The sequence below is a fragment of the Melospiza melodia genome, chromosome 3, assembly GCF_035770615.1.
Source record: "Melospiza melodia melodia isolate bMelMel2 chromosome 3, bMelMel2.pri, whole genome shotgun sequence".
Classification (NCBI taxonomy): Eukaryota; Metazoa; Chordata; class Aves; order Passeriformes; family Passerellidae; genus Melospiza; species Melospiza melodia.
The window spans coordinates 33,056,830-33,075,764 of NC_086196.1; the positions used below are offsets into that span (position 1 = coordinate 33,056,830).

General features: G+C 39.7%; 1 protein-coding gene across 2 annotated transcripts; it reads right to left on the bottom strand.

Annotated features, from left to right (window-relative positions):
- Positions 1-2,570: 2,570 nt before the first annotated feature.
- SLC18B1 (solute carrier family 18 member B1) lies at positions 2,571-18,672 on the bottom strand. 2 transcript variants are annotated; one of them, XM_063151204.1, is made up of 14 exons: positions 18,601-18,672; positions 18,086-18,225; positions 16,930-17,025; positions 15,173-15,246; positions 14,267-14,414; positions 11,352-11,508; positions 9,716-9,852; positions 8,139-8,240; positions 7,594-7,685; positions 6,481-6,576; positions 5,823-5,897; positions 4,028-4,121; positions 3,884-3,930; positions 2,571-3,071 (listed from the first exon to the last, which is right to left on the bottom strand). In XM_063151204.1, exons 1-14 carry the CDS (start codon positions 18,635-18,637, stop codon positions 2,999-3,001), a joined length of 1,368 nt encoding a protein of 455 aa, XP_063007274.1. In that variant the 5' UTR covers positions 18,638-18,672; the 3' UTR covers positions 2,571-2,998. The 2 variants fall into 2 exon arrangements, with proteins under 2 accessions (XP_063007274.1, XP_063007275.1); XM_063151205.1 differs by lacking the exon at positions 3,884-3,930.
- Positions 18,673-18,935: the final 263 nt, after the last annotated feature.

Consider the following 18,935-nt stretch of genomic DNA (forward strand, 5'->3'; position numbering starts at 1 on the left):
CCAACAAAAATTTCAAATAATTAAAAACTGTTGTTTATTGGGGCACAACCCACTTAATCCTACACCGCTAAAATCATAGGAATTTATTTTCGGTTGTTCCCAGTGTTTTTATTGTTTACAGGCCAAACCTATGCCAACCAAATCTACCATATAAAAATTCATACACAACATTCCAGCAGAGTATTGATTTTTGCTGCAAAATCAAGTCAATAAATCAAAGTGCAATAACTATGCCATTAGATAAGGCAACTAGAAAAATAGAATGCCATTTTAATTATGAATTTCACTATTAATTACCATTATTTGTGTTTAATTAGTGTTACAGAAATGGGTAGATGAAAGCTTGAATGATCTGCAGTGAAATCATGCTGAAGCTTGATCCATGGATGGAAGGTCCTTTTCATACCACCTCCCAAAGAGTGTTACACTCAAAACTGGCTTTGATGTAGTATTCTGGTTTATCAGACGTCCATCAGCCAGCACCTGGTTATGAAAAAGCAAAATAAGCAGGAGCATCATCAAAGCACTGCTACTGTATTGATGACAAAACACAAAATCATATATTCAGTAATGTTGATCTAGTCAAAAGAGCTCCAATCTCAATTGCAGCTAGCAGGAAGGCTGAGAAAAACTACATTTCTGTCTTGAGGGAGATCTGGTTCTAGAGGATTTGGGGGAACAGGGCAGAAGAGAATTGGCAAGGTTGACTTACTGTTTGAATACAACCAAGAAAATCAGGCAGAAATAAAGCTGCCTTGAACTGAAGGCAGAGTACAGAGGACTCTGGTAACAACTAAGTTGCTTTTGTAGTGGCTTTTTGACCACTGATGTCTGACAAATCACAAGAGTGTCCCCTTACCTCGAACTCTCAATTCTGCAAACACATGTGCACAAAATTGGTGCTTTACTTCTGGCATCTGCTCAGCAAAAATATACAGTGAAAACAAAGCCTACAAGAAAATGTAACACTCAAAGTCTCCAGCCCACAACTACTATTTGTAGAACTCTCAAAACATTTCGCAGAGTTAGGCTTCCATCTAGTGGAAAAAATGAAGTTTGGGTCTTTACATGGCCAAAATACCAATAAAACACCAGGGTCAGAAGATGAAAATAACACTCATAAACTCCCCGGACTGATTATTTAACAAAGACTAGAGCTGTTGTAGTCAACTTATGAATTTCCAAATTCTTACATAGCACATTTTTATTTCCTTTTTATCAAGAACTTTGTAAGTTGTCATGCCCTAGGGCTGTTGACATGAGTATGCAATGCTTAAAGCTGATGGGAATTTCTGCTCAGGTCAGCTGCACTACAGATACAAATGTTGCCCATGAGAAGGAGGATTAGTTAGAGCACTGTCACATCACCTGTCATATCTAAAGTTGTGTGGAGCTGTGTGTATTTGCTGAAAAGGAAGTTGACCACCATTCCCAAGGCCCACGCTGAGTGAAACTGGACAGCTGACAACAGTGGAAGGGGTTCACCCAAGCAGTTAGGGACAGAATGGTGTCAATCTGAAATCTGCTCGCCAAGACCACAGTTGGGTCATGGTAGAGTAACTCTGCACAAGTGAAAATACCAAAGTAGCCAAAGGATGTATTGAAAGTCACAAATCCAGGCTCCTTGGGTTAATTAAATGGTTTCTCTGTCACAAAAAGGTTGCACTGCTCATGGAAAATAAAAAAAAAAATTAAAAAGTTAAATATTAGAAAATATCTTGCATCCACCTCCAGTTCCCTCAGCTCCTTCTCACCTGGCTTATCATCAGCACTGGCATGGTCAGCATTTCCCAGTAAACTGAGGTGTACATTCCTGGTTTCAGTATAGTCTAACGTCTGATACGAAATGGAAAGGAAGCTATTAACAAGATGTTCCATGGGGAAGCCTGCCCTTTAGTACCCTGAAGTTTCACAGCTCATTTGGCTACCACAGCAGTTGTTCTTTCTAGGCCAGAAGAGCTCTGGCAGAGAAAGATGTATTTCTTATGTAAAATCCAGGAACTATTCACAGAAGAAACCGACTGGAAGTTGCTAGGACAGACCGCTTTTCTTATTTACGGTAAAAAAGTCATGACAGAGAAGCCCCTCTAGAAGCCAGTTATGGGCTCCACGACAAATTAAAAGACTTTTGCCACAACCAAGGTCAAGAAGTCTAGTGTGAGTTTGTCAGGAGTGTCCTTGTCTCAGTTCCCCTTGAATATCTTTAGCTGAACATCTGGAAGAGGTGTGGAAATTTTGAGTCACAGTAGCCCTAAAGTCCTTAGAGATTTGCTGTTGCAGAAGCAATAAATACAAATATTTTAGCTAGCATTTATTAGCAAAATAAATCTCACAATCACCAAGCTGAGACTTCATATACAATACAAACATGAATTTATCTTTTGTGTATGTATATAAATGTATACACCAGATGTCAAGTCTCCCCCAGGACTGAAGATCAGTTTTTGTTGTGTAGATATGGCAAATTTTCATTATTTTTGCATCTCATTTTCAGGCACTCGCAAGATAACACAAGTGCTGGTAGACAAGAAGTATCTTACACTCTTGTTGTCTAAGAAAATGTACAAAACTTAGGGGAAAAGTTGCTTTATTGAAAACAATATTGTGCTTGGTCCTTTATAATTTCAAATTCTGTTTTTACAAGATAAAGAATTTCCTTTAAAAAAGTACAGAAAATCATGGTAGCAAATACAGCACGCACAAGAGTGGAAACCAGACATTTGAGAACACATTTTTTCACATACAGTGGTGCACTGTACATGGAACACAATTAAATAGGCTGACAGCTGAGTGTTACTCATCATCTAGCAGAACTTCCAAAAGAAAGGCAGTCAGTGTTTAGTGTTTCAAAACAGTAATGCCTCTACAATTAAACCACAACTGGTTGTTCACTAAGGGATCATGTCCCAGCTCCAGAATAATGAAGCACAGTTAAGGCCAGTCACCTCAATACTAGGTTAAACCACAACAGCAAACAGAGAATTGAAAGTATGCCTGGCTATATTTCATTGCCCATTAAACGAGTCCTTTCTTCATTATCACCAGGAGGATTTTGCAGGCTGGAACTGGAACTGTTCGCATAAGGAAAAGAAAAGAAGAGATAACACAGCTTTTATATTCTCTAGATACTTCTATGTGATATCAACATAATATGCAAAGAAGCACATAACATGCAAAGAACTACATGGATCACTGGTTTCCCTACTACTGCACAGAACCATGCACTGTTCATTCCCATGATCATACAGTGGATCAGATTGAAAGGGACCTTTAAAGGTCAGCTAGTCCAGATACCCTGCCATGGGCAGCAACATCTTAAACTAGACCAGGTTGCTCAGAGCCATGTCCACCCTGGGCCTGAATGTTTCCATGGATAAGGCATCCACTACCTCTCTGGGCAACCTGGTCCAGTGATTCACTACCCTCACTGTAATTTTTTTTTCCTCATATCTAGTCTGAATCTACCTTCTTTTAGTTGTTGGTGAGGATACTAAACAGTACTGGTCCCAAGGCAGACCCCTGAGGGACACGACTCGTCACTGGTCTGTATCTGGACATTGAGCCATTGACCACTGCTCTCTGCATGTGAGCATACAAACAATTCCAGCTCACAGACACTTTCCTGATGGAGGAACCATCAGAGGGTTTGCTCATTAATGCCATGGTCTTGCTGCTTGTATAGAATAGACATTGCCTGGTTTAGCTGTCCGTTTAGGTCAGTAGGGATTTGGAAACCATACAGACAAATTATTTAAGCAATGTTGTTATTGCTCATCTTATAATTCATTATTAGGTTGGTAGTGAGAAAAAAATGCAAGCACAGATTTCAAAGGTTTGCTTTATATGATTGCAAGCAAAATAAAGAATAAATATCTCAGCATACCTTTTCCTTGTTGCCTCAATGATATAAAATATTCCAGTTGCAAGACCCTTTGAGGAAACAGCCAGTTATAATTGTAGTAATTATAACAAACTTATACAATAGCTCATAACTGCAACAGATATTAAAAAGCGTGTAATTACTTACACTTAACAGTGGCCATCCTCCTTGGATGGCTGCAGCCCATTCGAAACCTAGTTCTTCATTTAGAAATCCTCCCAGAATTGGACCTACAAATGCCCTGCATCAAATCAAAATCAGGTATTGGCATCCCAAACATAAAGAGTAACATACCATATTCTCAGAAAACTGTTTTATTGGGGTTTGTGGCCTTCCTTCAAAGACTCTTACCTTTGACAACAAAGAGATTTTCTTCCACAGACCTAACTTTCCTAAAATGCACAATAAGTATGAATTTGTTGTTTGCCAAGGCCCCAGTAAATCTAATTATCTCCTCATCTGGAAACAGGATCCACATCCAGAAAGCTGAATGCCGTCTTTTTCAGTAGAGAGACCCAATTAAGGAACATGCTCTAAGAAAACATCTATGCTGATCAATTCTATCATAAGAGAAATTCAAAGTCGCATGCCTCAAAACAAAAAGTTTCTAAACTTCAAGACAAAGGTGTGATAAATATAAGCAGGTGGGGAGGCACAATGTGACAGACATGCTCACTGAAAGGTTCAGCTGTGTTTAACTGCCCTGCACCTTTATGCCTGTCTAAAAATGCAGGTTATAAAGGTTATGCAGCTGCTGTCTCTTTAGAAAGGTCTTACATTATATGGTCTCTCATGACCGAAACTAGAGAGTGTGTAAAACTAGAGAGACTTCCTGGAAGCAAGTTACATTATAACACCAGGCTTGATAGCACAATAAACCTGTGTCTGTACTAAACCCTATAGCAAATAAACAGGACTGCTAGACAGCTAGATCTTGGGGAAAAATGGTGCAAATTTGTGCCACTGAAACATACCTGCAGCCACAGAGGATTACAAGGACAGATAAAAATAGCCTGCAAGTGACTACCAATAGGGTCATTCTGTCACTTCCCACTGAGTGACAGCTCTGAAGGGCCACTCAGCCAGTAGCATGTTTCACTTATTTCTGGGATGATGACCCTGACTATATAGAGTTACAGACACACTCTGCTAAGCTATGCAAGCATAAAGAATTTCTGTGGCTTAAAAAGAAGATTCTACTTTAGGCTATCTCAGGAAAATGGAAAAAGGAAAACAGAATTAGTCAGGAGCAGACATCTAACTCACTCCACCTGGGTGGTCTTAGTTTTGTAAAAAATTAAAGTCCACATCTCTCTGTATTGAGCATTAGATATTTTAGTGAAAGGAAAAATGACCACAAAAAAGTGCAAGTAAACATCCACTTTAATCACTGCATTTTTTTTGATATGCAGAGCAACATGTTTCCAGAAAGACAAGTTCAGAGGATTGTCAGAACAAAAGTTTTACCTTTTTGGGGCTAAAAAGCTGTAACATGCCTACCATACACGGGTCATGCAAGAAACTTTTGAACCAAGATCAACACAGCGACAGCCAGGTTTCCATGTGGCAGTATGTAGGGGGATAGAATATAAGAAAATAAAGATAGTGTAGAAAGTAATCTTACCCCTAAGGAGTTGCAGCTGGGCCAATTATCAAAGATTAGGAACAGGCCTGACTTTAACAGGCCACAGCTGTAACCAATGAGAAGCAGAGTGCTATAAAAGAGTGGGGTGGCTGGTTGAGAAGGGAACTGGATTCAGTTGGCTATTTTGAGAAGAAGAAAGAGTCAGTGCTTGGAGGAGCTGCCCACGAGAAACACCAAGAAGGTGTGAAACTTTTGTGATAAGGAGACAACAGTATGGAACCCCTGCAATAAGATGACAACAGCAGTAGTGTGGAACAGCTGAACTCTCATGGCTTACAAAAAAAGGGGTACACTTACCCAAGGGACCACATGGCATTGAAGAGCCCAGACACCAGTCCCAGAAGACTCAGACCTTCTTCAAATCCATTCTCACTGCAGAAAGACAGACCAGTTGGAATAGTACAATACATACCGTCTCAGTTTGTAGACTGAGACACAAATAGACTCCCTATAGACTTTTCCCCCTCCTTTTAATTTGCACACCACATAAATAGTCAACAAGCAGAAGTGTACAGTAGAATTTGTTTACTCAGTACTTTCTTCTTTACTGTCCCTCTGAAGGATTGGAGTGCCATTCTTCATCTGTTTTCTCCCAAGTTAAGATCACACCATCACACCAATTCCCCACGTTTCATATGGCAAGTGTGAAATTGTGACAGGTGGCTTTTTAGAAGCAAAGACTTGCTCCAAAAGGAACATTAGTATAAGAGTAAATCAAGGCCCTTCTAGGTCATTACTGAAGTATGCATTCACAAAGTTATATTGGGAGGATAATGACTGGGGTGCTCAGTCAGAAAAAACTAAGACAATAGAGTAGTGGAAACATTTAAGTGTTACTATCTGCCTTTGCCTCAAAAAAGGGGGGAAAAAGCCACACTTCATATTCACCCCTGAAAGACAGTTGCAGATTCCTAGTGTCAGTAACATGAAAGAAGTGTTGGACTGATTTACTTACTACGCACATTGCAGGATCTCTGGAAACACTGGGATAGCACTCATGCCAAGGGAAAAGCCAATCAAAACCAACACTAGCACAAACATCCACAGCTGACTGAAAGAGAGGCATTTACAAGAAGTTAGCTGCTGAAGAGTCTTTTCAGTAAGGACTCCATTTCACTGAAGGCTGTTGTATCAGCTCTCCCTGACTGATCAGTAAACTGTGTGTCTTGAAGCCAATACTAATACTTGAAAAATCCAGTTCTATACTTTAGAAAAAAGACTTTGTAAAAGAATATGAAAAGTTTGTGCTCAAATTATATATTTTCTTATCAAATGCAGTTCATTTTATGACATGCATATAGGGAAGAGTTATACAGATGAGGTTAACTGAGCAATGCCTGTGTGCAAGCACCAGACTTGGTTTGTTGCAGAAGTGAAGGATTCTGAAAATTTTTGATATTTAAAAATTAGCAACCTAGGAGGAGTTCTATGCATTAACAAGCCTATTACTTTAACACAGCATCTAACCTAGGACAAAAGGATTGTGTAGTTGTTTTGTTTAATGTAGCAGTGTTTTGCTGTGAATTAACTTGAGAAATATGACATTACAGCATTCAGGTACAACAAACATTGTCTTTGCTAGTGAAAACAAAGCTAAAACCTATCACTTTTCTCAGTAGGATATATACAGAGAGAAGTAAAATCAGTACTGCTGCACAGCTATGCAAATAAACCCTATGGTTTAAAAACATTGATGAAACAGAAAAATCTGGAAAATAAGACAAAATGAGAACTTTGTTTTGCTGAACAGGAAATGCCACAAAACTGTGAGGGAAGGAAAATAAAAAGCAACATTCTTCCTACCACACACATTACGATGAACAAAGTAACACTAAAAAGCAAAAGAAAAGGATCTATTTTATGAAGCTGTAATATCTCTGTTTTCAGATGATTTCACAGCTTCAGTCTCATGCTACAACATCAAAAAACAACCATGTTTCATGGTCAAAAGTGGAAGTTAAAAACCAAATCTGTTTCATGGTCAGAGCTGCTAATTACAGACCTATGGACATACATGACTATGGTTGAAAACATCACATAATGAGACAGGCTCAGGTAGAGGCAGTACCTTTCAATGTGCAGTACAGGAGCAGGTCCTAGCATGAAAAGGCACGCTGCTGTCATTAAGTCTCCAAATATCAGCAGCCACTTCCTGATGTACTGTGTAAGAAAAGGAAAAGCTATACAATTTTAAATTGGAAATTTGTCATGTACATCAAAAACCAACAAATTCTTGTTTCTTCACCCCAGATGCAATCACTGGCAGCAGTGGCTTAGTACAGAGATTTCAGGATACTGAGCAATGATCCTTCTTGATTAGCAAAGTATTTTAGGTCTTAGTCTTCTTTAATATAAAAAACACCTTGTATCATTTTACGATGATCTGTAAGTTCCTTCCAACCCAGGCCATTCTATGATTCTGTGTAATTCTCAGGTACAAAGGGCATTACTAGTTTGTGTCAGGAAAAAGCATCAGAAAACTGTCACAGTCCTTCAGGCATAGTATTCAAAGCGTAGGTTTCCTTGATCAATTAGCACTGGCTGTCAAAAGGGCAGTTTTAGGTGCACCACTGTGCTTTAGTCACGCTGCACACACGGCAGGGGAGGACTCACCGGCAGTTTGTCGCTTACGAGTCCAAGGAGGGGAGAAGACAGGGAGTACGAGAGTGCCAAACCAAGGAACACCAAGCCCACATAACCAGCTGGGAGCGTGAACTATGGCAAGGAAGATCAATAAAACAAAAACCAAGACAAACCATATATGCTACATTCACATTCATTAAGGACGATCTAAGAATTATACATAAAGTCAAAATACTGAAATGTGCAATTTAAGTATTTTACTGATACCCTGCAGAGGTTTTTCATGTATTTGAAATCATCCACAAAGCTTCAGTTTCATTGCTTTCACCAATACTTTTTAAGCATGGTGGAGTGGTAGAGACACCTGACACAACTGTACTCATGTAAAGCCTAAATAATGTCAGGAGGAAACATGCTAAGTCCCCTACACCAGCACACTGGATTCCAACATTACAATCTGACACACTTGAAAGAAGACACTTCAGATACTGCAATTTCAATGGATTTAGTCTCTACCTCTCAAATCTTGAGTTTTATTTGCATAAAAAAATAAGTACTGTATTCATCCACTGTTAATCAGCACATCTTAGAAGTAAGCAGTGCCATAAAACTCAGTTCCAACTTTTCAACCAAAGGATGATTTTTATGGGAAAGAATAAGAGGTTTTTGCTGACACTGAGGCCCACGTTTTCCTAATCCAGACACATATTTCTGCATTGAAACAAAATATGTAATGAATCAAAAGCACCTTAGTTTCTCAAATAAGTGCCTTAACTAAGAGTTACAAGGTATTCCAAGATGTTTCATACGGTATAGACTCTATAAATATTCACTGTTTCCCTGTCATATGCAAACACATGATAATAACTCTAATTTAGTGGTTAGAATACCTGCCAAGAGGGCCACAGCCCTTTCACAGCAAGTATCTGTGTGCACAGAGCAGAGGGAAAGCCGAAGAGCCATAGAAACACACAGAATCTACAGTGGGATAATTTCAAATCCCTCCTGGGAGATGGAAGATGTACATTCACATCTCCACTGACCAAAGAACTCAGCATCAAGTCCCCACCACCCTGAACAAGTACTCCAAGTACAGATTAGGCAGACAAAAAGTAGCACAGCCATCTGTGAAACATTACCCCTTGGAAAAACAATTCATAAATAAAGCACTCAAAGACCATTGCTTAATTTTGTCTAGGAACAGAATCTTAAAGGAGTTCACATCAAGAGATTGCCAGTGGTTGCAGCAGCTTTCAAGAATTTGATTTCAGGAAGGAAGAAAAAATACCTTTTTTACGAAAGCAGTTTCTGTGCCCTATTCAGAGACAGTACTTTGCAGTTGAAAGACATTTAAGTGGAGAAAGCCCATTTTAAAAGACCTTACACTTCTCATTCTCAGTTACCAAGACCCAGCAGGAAGAGATGGTGCAATAGATATTGACTTATCAGTACTGTGTAAATCAAGTTATTTGGAATTCATACAACTAACAGTTAACTAAAGCAGTGTTAATTGGATGAAGCTCAATTTTGTTTAGGATATTTACATTTAGAGCCAGTTACTCAATATTTATTAACTCAAGACTTCACAGCATGTTAGCAGGACTTACCTTCTTTAAGATAAATAGAGATATTGTGGGATCAAAAAAACCCAAGCATGCACTTAGAGAAAATATAGTGAGACAGAGTATTAGGACTTTTGGCAGAAGAATGAGCTTCCAAAATGATTCCTTCCTAGGAGTTGAATCTGTTTCAATAGAAGAGGGGGGGAAACTGCATTATTTTCAGTGGCATAAGCTCATGACTGATCTTCTTATTTTAGAAAATAAATAGTATTTCCCCTTTTTTAGTCTTCTTACTCCTATTGCACAACAGATGAAAGTCAATAGTTGATTATTACGTGCTATACCATTTTTATAGTAAAAACTAAAATTCAATAGATGAAGAAGAAAAGCATACAATTTAGATTCCAGCACTGCAAATCCCCAACTTGAAAAGAACTAAAGCATGTATTACTCCAATTATGTGAAAAAAGTATTTGCTTCTCTGCTAGCAGTTATACAATGAGACCTTCATGGATATGTCTCAGCTTGATACTTGAACACATATATGAACAATTCATATCTAATAAAAGAAACATACTTTGAGAGAAGGATTGCTATCCATCAGTTGAGATCTATCCAAGTTTTTAAACAACTAATTGAACTCCAACATGTTCAATTTGTAGTCCAGGAAACTTTTTACAGATGTCATGGTTATGTGGGAATTTTAAGTCAGGCCCTATTCCTGATGGTGTTTCTCCTATAATACCTGAATGTGGTCTCAAAGTATACAAAGAACTGAAAGTTCAAGCATTAGCATCCATCAGCTCAGAGCTAACATTTATGTAACATACTTCCAAACTGGCAGTGATATCATGACAATTTCAGAGCTTGGGGAAGTCAGGGGGGAAAATCAGCAGTAGCAACACATGGTTAATCATTTTAAGTTTCTTCTAAAAGCCAATATACTTGACGTTATTTTCCATGGTTTTCGTATTAAAGGATAAAAAAAAATCAAAATTAAAGAAGCATTTCAAAGTTACTAGCATTTTTTTCTCTAGAAAAGAATAACAGAATTGTAACCTTACAATTATAGTCTTGCATGAGGACTTATCTTGAAGCTAATTTTCTGTCCAAACAGGATCATCTAAAATTTAATAAATTTATATGACCTCCAGCACTTCATTAAACCCCTCCTTTATTAACTTTAACATTCTTTCATGTTTATCAGATCCTGCAAAAATAAATCCAGATCCAGTACAAATAAACACTTTTTTTTTCCTCCCTATAATTAGTTTTCCTCTCCACTGTTAACTCCTCAAACATGTTGAGTTTTCCTGTTTTAGGCAAAATCTGTCTCCAGCTTTTCTTCAGCTAGCTGCAATGACAAACCTATAGGAAGCAGACACAACTGAACCTTTACAAGCCCTAAATCTAAGACAAAAGAAAACAAAAATATATCAGTTCACTTCCACACAAAGTTCCTACTGTTTGCAGAAATTAGCATGAGAATTTGTGTTAATTCCAGGCCATCTCATGAATTTAGGTTATCATTAAACATGGGCCTTATCAAGATGATAAGCTAATTCAAGTGGAGTTTTGCCCTCCGACTTGGATCAGACTCCAGAAGCCGACACTTTTTTAAAGACACCTAAGTACATGAGAGGTTAAGGTGAGTGAAGGAAGCAAGCAGAAGGATGCTTACCGTATCTTGGCAATATGCACATATTCACAGGCACCAGAGCCAGCACTATGCATCCCAGCGCGATGAAAGGCACCTCGTAACCAAATGATTGATACAAAAAGCCACCCAAAGGTGGGCCCAGCACCAGTCCAAGTCCTGAAAAAATCTCAAGGCTGCCCTAAAGCATGAAAAAGCAAGCAGAAATGAAGTCAGTATGTTGAGAAAATACAATGCAACAATACAAAGCAAGCCATGTGTCTGAGGAGCAGTACAACATATCCAGGGTAGTGAAAAACAAGACAATGCATTGCCAGAACAAGAGCTAGTAGCGATGTTCACAGGGTGGGATAGCAAAAGGTATTCCACAGTTATGTACCTGACAGCCATGACCTCTTTTGCTTCTCTACAGGGAACCTGTACTGGTTCCTGTACAGCATTCACAACTCTGCTGTCACCTAACAGATATCAGTCTTGATGTAAGGCAAATGCTCCAGTAGCAGAAAGCATTCACAGGACACCTCAGGCTGAAGGGATCACCTCTCCCACCTGCCATTACACTCCAGCCTGAGGGAAAGGATCTAAACACACCTACTCAGATGGGTCATTATCTCATGGCATGAAGTATATGTGCAAAGTTAAAGCTTTCTCTCCATAAACAACTGTTTGGACTCACTCCCTAGGGATAGGAAAAAATAATGAAACTGCAATGGGGACAGCTCAGATTGTTTTGGATATAATTTATTAATCTGGTATGTTTTATAAGATGCTAATTTGTAAAAGGACAGTAATACAGATACATCATGTGCTACAATGTCATAGTCACCACTGTCAACAATTGATTAATCAATGATTAGATCACCAGGAAGAGCTGGTGGTAATAACTGCTTACAGGTAAAAGTTTTGGTAACTTCCAGAACCCAGAAAGACAACTTCAGGGAAAAATTCTCATCTTTAGTTTTACTGATACAAGTCAGAGTAGTCAAATGTCCTGAAAACAGCCAGAGTCAGCAACAGCCAAGTTCTTTATCCTAGATTAGTCTAGGGTTGCAACCTTTTACTTTCCTAGCAAAGAAAATAACTAGGTATGGCCATTAACATCACTGTATCCAGATGATGCTTTCACTTTTGTTGCTTACCAGCCATAAAAAACACTTGATTTGTGAGACTTTGGTTCAAATAATTTACATGATTTGGGGCTGTACATCATTTAGCCCTTCTAAGTTAATGAAATGGGGAGGGCATGGGGGGGAAGCTGAGACATTGCAGTAGGACAGATCAGAGGATAAGATAAACCTGATACTGTAAGAGAAGTGAGATTCCTTATGTTCTGAAGTCCACACCTCCTCCCTCCACAGAGGGATCAAGTTGACAAATGCTCAACTTCCCACTCCAACAAGGCTAGTGGGCCTATACTTAATAACTTCCCCATATACCCTCTAGGGTACCCAACAAGTAAAAGGAAGGCTGAAAACTTGTACCAAAATGGGAAGGAGGTGAAAACTGATTTTCACAATCTAGCACTATCAAGGAAGACAAGGCTAAAAAGGCCTCATCCCCTCCTTCAGGCCTCAATTTTACCCTAGGATGCACCTTGCTTAAACAATCAGCTCTTTCTTCTGCCTCCTGCCTCAGAGCTCACAGTAACAAGAGCTCTCCATCATGCCCATTTAAGGGCACTAAATCTACATGAATAAATATGAAGAGGTTTTATTCTCAAGCAGAACAAGACACTGGAGTTCACAATATGGTGAAGACAAACATTTAGAAGTCATCTGTCTTTTTATAGCACCCTTTCTAGATTTTAAACAAAAGCAGGTACCAAGCCACAGCTGAGTAGCATTTCTGATTTTGGTCTTGAGATGACCTTCACCACCACATATCATTTTCAGCTGCGCATTATGGTTACTGTGCACTCATAACAGAATTTCTTTTTAATTCTGATTATAAAATGGGTAACTAAGTCCCTTTAAGTCAACATTACTTTACTTACATTTTTAAATTATGTTTTAAAATTTGCAAACAGGAAACCTTAACCTTATTGACTGAATAAATCCAAAACATGATTAAAATATATAAATTGCTCCAATGAAAAGGTCAGCTAATCACTGCTGATACAACTTAGTAGGTTTCTTTTGAGTTACAGACATATTCTTATAGATATATATTTATAGAAGTAATTAAATAGCTTAACAAAAATATTATTAAAAGCAGAAACTTTTCTAATTTTATTTAATATTCTTAAATAATTTCTCAACATTTGTTCACTCATTAATATTTAACCCTGACAGAATATTTTTGAACTGAAAACCAGAATGTATTGAAGAATAAAGAGAAAACAGTATTTATTAAACACAAAACTTTTCTTTAACACTTTAAAAACCCCAACTGAAAAAGGGTAATATATCTGTTTGAAATGAATTGTTGATGATCAGAAATACTGCCCTCCAATTTCAAGAAATTCTAGCTCTTATCTTTTCATACATAACTTTTATCAACAGATTAGAAAAATTAAACCAAAATTGTTTCAGTTTTGCATCTTTCAGTCATTTAAATCAACACCATTTGAATTAATTTATCATTTTTAATCAATTCACGTGGATCCTTACTATCCAGGTAGAAGCAGTCACTAAAAGTGGTACTAGTATTTTATTAGTACTTTGTCTTGATTTTCACTGAAGAGATAACTACTGCCACTAATGGTCAGCTGTCTTCAAAGCACAAGTAACTAATATATACTGCTTAATTTATATCTAACCAGAGTTATGCTAAGGTCTGAACTTATTATAGGATTGATTCTAGATTACAAACAAAACATTACATGATGATTTCAAATAAGACTGCATACGAGACAACAAATTTTCTCCTGATTTTAGGCTGCCCACTGGCAATTTGTCTTATTGCTGGAACTCAGCTCTAACACTAGTTTCTGAACTTACCAGGACAGTAGCTATATTAGTGGGAAATGCCTTTGCAAGGATTGAGAATGATGCTGTAATTGCTGCTGCAAAGCTTATTGCATCCATTGCTCTTACTAAAAAGCAGAAACCGATGAACATTGGTCCACTTGGCACCTTGTCAAGTATTCTGGAAAAGAAAAATCCCAACAATATATTGGATCTCTCTCAAGACCGAAGAAGCCATCTACTAAAGGCCCTAGAGCATCATTTCTTGCTCATTAAAAGACACAGTTACAAGACACTCAATGCTTTCTATTACCACTTATCTTTGAACCACATCAGTGAAATTATTCAAACTCTACCAAACTATTTCTGGCAGCTTTCTCCTTTTCCCCTTTACTTGGCAGTGAATAGAGCATGAAAACTGTAACCTGTGAAAAACTCAAATGCCACCTTTGTTGCATTCCATAGTTTTTCCAAGCACCTGTGCAAGAAGTCTGATGCAATGTGTTAGAATTAACTAATAAGAGATTCCTTAATTGATAATAAAACATTTATTTTGCTAAAATTAGTGACTTAGCATCTCCACCTGGCAGGCAAAGCTTCCCGTTTAAGCCCAATATTTTTAAGGAAATAATAATTAAAACATTATGCAGAAATAGTTTTCTTGTTGCTGCACCTTTGACAGGCTTCTCACTGTCTACGAACTACTACTTAAATAGACAGAACCTAGCTCCTCTAATTTCAAAGTAGTAAACAGACTCTGAAACCTAGTGAAAGGGAGAATTGTTCATTCTGGTTTACAAGAGGTAATAAAAATTAAAGATGCAAGAAGTTAGATGACCTAAGATGCCCAAGAGTTTCTAATTTTGTGTCCATCTTTTCATATGGATGAAAATAATCAGAAGATAAATGCAACAAAACCAAGCAACAGAAATTACTTACCCAAACAGAATAGTAACACATCCTGAAACAAACATCCCTGACACAAACATGAATTTTGCTCCAATTTGTGAAAGCTGTAAATTAAATATCATTTTTACATGTCAGTATTTCAAGGAAACATCAAAAATTTCCCATATAAGTTACTGTTAAGAAATAAAAAAATTATGGGAACTTTATAGCCCCTGTAACTAAAAGATTGGGAAACACTGCTTCTGCTGGTGTGCCTTCATTCAATAATGAACCTAAAAATACTCTGAACAGTTAAGTGACTTAACCCAGTTTTAGAAAGGTAAGACAATGCTGTAGTCAACTATTTCACAGCCGCATGCTGCAGCTTCTGCAGAGCAGCAGGTTACAGCAGCATTCCTCATTATAAACAAACAGAAAGTTTGTTTCCAAACCTCCCCTGCAGCACTATCACTGACTGAGGCAAGGCCAGCAATACCCATCATATATCTGGCTAGTGAGAGTCAATGCAAGCTGATTTTTAAGCAAATTTAAGACAGCCCTTAACAGCACAAAGCTTGGGCATGGGAAGTATGGTACTTTCAGGCCTCCCCATTAATTACCAGGGAAGGACCCCACCTTTCTTCATTTCAGACTCTCTCACCAGAGTGAAGGGTGACAGGAGGCATCCATAAAGGAAACTCGATCCCGCAACAAAGTACAGCTGAGCTTCTAATTCCACACTGCAACTTCCCCTAAGGACAGTAGGTGTTTCAGGCCCTTCTTTTGTTCAGGCCTGAACAAAGTCCCTGCCTTTCAGCCATTATTACTAAAGCCCATACTTTGCTGAGTCTCACCCAAACCCTGAGGATCTCTGATTGCTGCACTGTCCAGGTCTGTTGATGCTCACTTCAGCTGTCTGCAGTGAGGACAGCACATTCACTCTCTCCCCTGTAAAGTACCTGGTGAGGCTTGTGCCATAGGTGAATACCACTACAGGCACCAAGACTTGGACTTAAGTAATGGCACTTATGTGACACTTTATGAGCCACCTCAGCACCAGACAAAAGCACTCACCACAGGGTCAACAAAGAGGCTTCCCAAAGACAGAGAGGATGATGAACTGCTGCTCTGCAGCAGCCCCAGCTTAGGGAGTGATCCTGAGCAGCCCTAGCAAACACTGCGTAGACAGCAGTGCTGCAGCACATAAACAAACATTTATATAACTTATTTGTGATTTCTTCAACATGAGAAAAATCCTGAATCTGTGGGAAAGCTCAAGTTACAAGAACTGGAAACATTTCTCTCATATTAATACAGAATGAAGTTTAAACTGAGTTAAGCAGCGGAAAATCATAACAGGAGCAAAATGTTAAAAAAAAAAAAAAAGACAACATACCAGAAAAGAAGAAGAGGTGCAGCTAACTAAAGAAAGAAACAAAACAAAAACAAAATACCTTTAATGTCGCCAAAGGCAAACCAAATATAGTGCCACAAATAAAATGGGGGGGTAGGAGAAAGGAGGTCATAGGAAGCAGAATTGATCCGATTACTCTAAAGCAAACAGAAAAGTTAACTAGAGAAACAAAACAGTTACATGTCTGTTGCCCTATGCTACTCTCAGGAACGACAGAAAAGTACTGACAAGACTTAGATCACACTCAGACTGACTGGTCAGACTCCAGTTACTGCAGACAGAAAATTGCAGTAGCACTACTGAAAAGACGTCTCTTTTCTCAGCCTTGCAGAACTGCCTTCATGTACCAACCTGTGCCACCACAGAAAAAAGTTACAGCTCCAATTATACTTACATAATTTCCCAATATTAAAGAAGTCAAGAAATTGACCAAAGCAAAACATCCAAAAATCAGGCCAACAACTGTGTTACTGGCACCTTTTTTTTCTGCCTGCAAAAAAAGATCACAACCGTGTACAGACTCAGTCAAATTCTTGAGGTGAACAACATTCATGCTTTGCATATTTAAATCTATTTAATTGTCTATTAATGCAGTTAGAAAGCAATTTCTTTTCTCAAAGGCAGTAGGGGCTCAAAAGGTAACAACACAATTAAAAGACATGTTGCACACCTAATATGTCATCAAGGGAAAAGCAAGGTTAATTTGTCAGTGAATGAACAGGCAGTCAGACTATATAAAGGTGGCTTCAATTGGTGTGCAAGGGCACTAGCTACAGAACTTTGATCCCTTGCACAGTGAGAGGGCAGTAAATGGAGAGATCTGTTATCTTCACTGTGACATGCCACCCCATAACAAGCACCAGACAATTTTTTACTTATTTAGCTGGCCAAATACACTCACTTGGGCACCAGCAGTACACAGGCATACTTAGAGAAAAATACTATTTCTTTGTAAATACTTGAGACAAAAAGAATATTTCTTTATAAATACTTGGTAACAATTTGGTCATTAGAGAAATGGACTTCTGCTGCAAAGGCACCATGACCATCTTTTTCTTTGTTGTATTCATTCAACATAAGCAGAGATTTTATTTTTTCCCCCTTCCTAGGTCAGGAAGTTAGCACAATTAATGATGGCCCAGAATGAGTTAACAGAGGAAGCTATAAATAAAAAGTCATTGAGAAGCTAGGACACAGAAACACAAGTCAGGACATTGGCAGAGTTTAATCTCAGTTCTACAAAACTTCTATGCAACACTGAGCAAAAAATTATTTCACTTCTTCAAGAATCCACTTTGACTTCTATCGCATCTCATTAGTTTGCTGCCTCCTCTGCAGTCATAGGGAAGATTAATCCATGGACAAGATCCAGGTCACCATTTTATGCACTGCAGCTACAGCAGCATCTTGCTGTCACTGACTTCCCACAACTCAAAAGTCTTAACTCAGAGCTCATAGCCAGCCATAAATGTTCCATGGAGGTCAAGATATTTCTAAAAGTTTCACCATGCAAAAAAGTAATGTAGAGAGTAGCTAAGTTGTGTGTTTACCTCTGAAGGGAAAAAGGGTCCCAGGATTGAGTAGCACATCATTGAACTGAAATTTATAGAAGCTGCTGCAACTAGTGTGTAAAGCTGTTCTCTGGTAAGCCGTCTCGATTCCTCACCAACTGCTTCTGACAGGCCATCATCTAAAAATACCAAATAAAAATTATAACAAATTATTATAAGCTGACAGAGAGGAACAATTTACGAAGCAGGTTGGAAAATTAAAACCCACACTAAACTTGTACCCTCCCGGCTCTCAGATCGGAGTCGAGCCGCGCTGCCTTTTACCCCGCGCAGAGCGCAGACCTGGCCGCGGTGCGGGTGCCGGCAGCCGCCCCTCAGCCCGGCCCGGAGGCGCTGGGCTGCGGCCAGAGCTCCCGCCGCGCTCCCGGCCCGGCCCCGCCGAGAGACCCGGCCCGCTCCCCGCTCGGCCCGGCCCGGCCCGGCCCGGCCGCAGCCCGCGGGGGAGCCGCTACCCCGGCCCGAGCGGAGGAACACGGGGAGCCCCCGCCTCGCACCTGGGGGCTGCTCGCCGCCCGCCGCCCGGCTGCCCATGGGGCCGCAGCGGCGCCTCCGCCGCACGTGTGGCAGCGCCCGCGGGCTCCGCGAGCACCGGGGCCAGCGCCAGCCCGGCCGCCGGCACTGAGCATGCCCGGCCCGAGGAGCGGCCGCGCCCGGAGCCGCCGCCGGGACTGCCCGCACGGGCCGGGAGAGCGCCGCGCTCGCCGCGGTGCCATGGCAACCTGCCGGCCGCGGGGTGCGCCGCACACCTGGGCCGGGACATGCACACCCGGCCCGCGGCATGCACACCTGGCCCGGGGCAGGCACACCTGGGCCGGGACATGCTCACCCG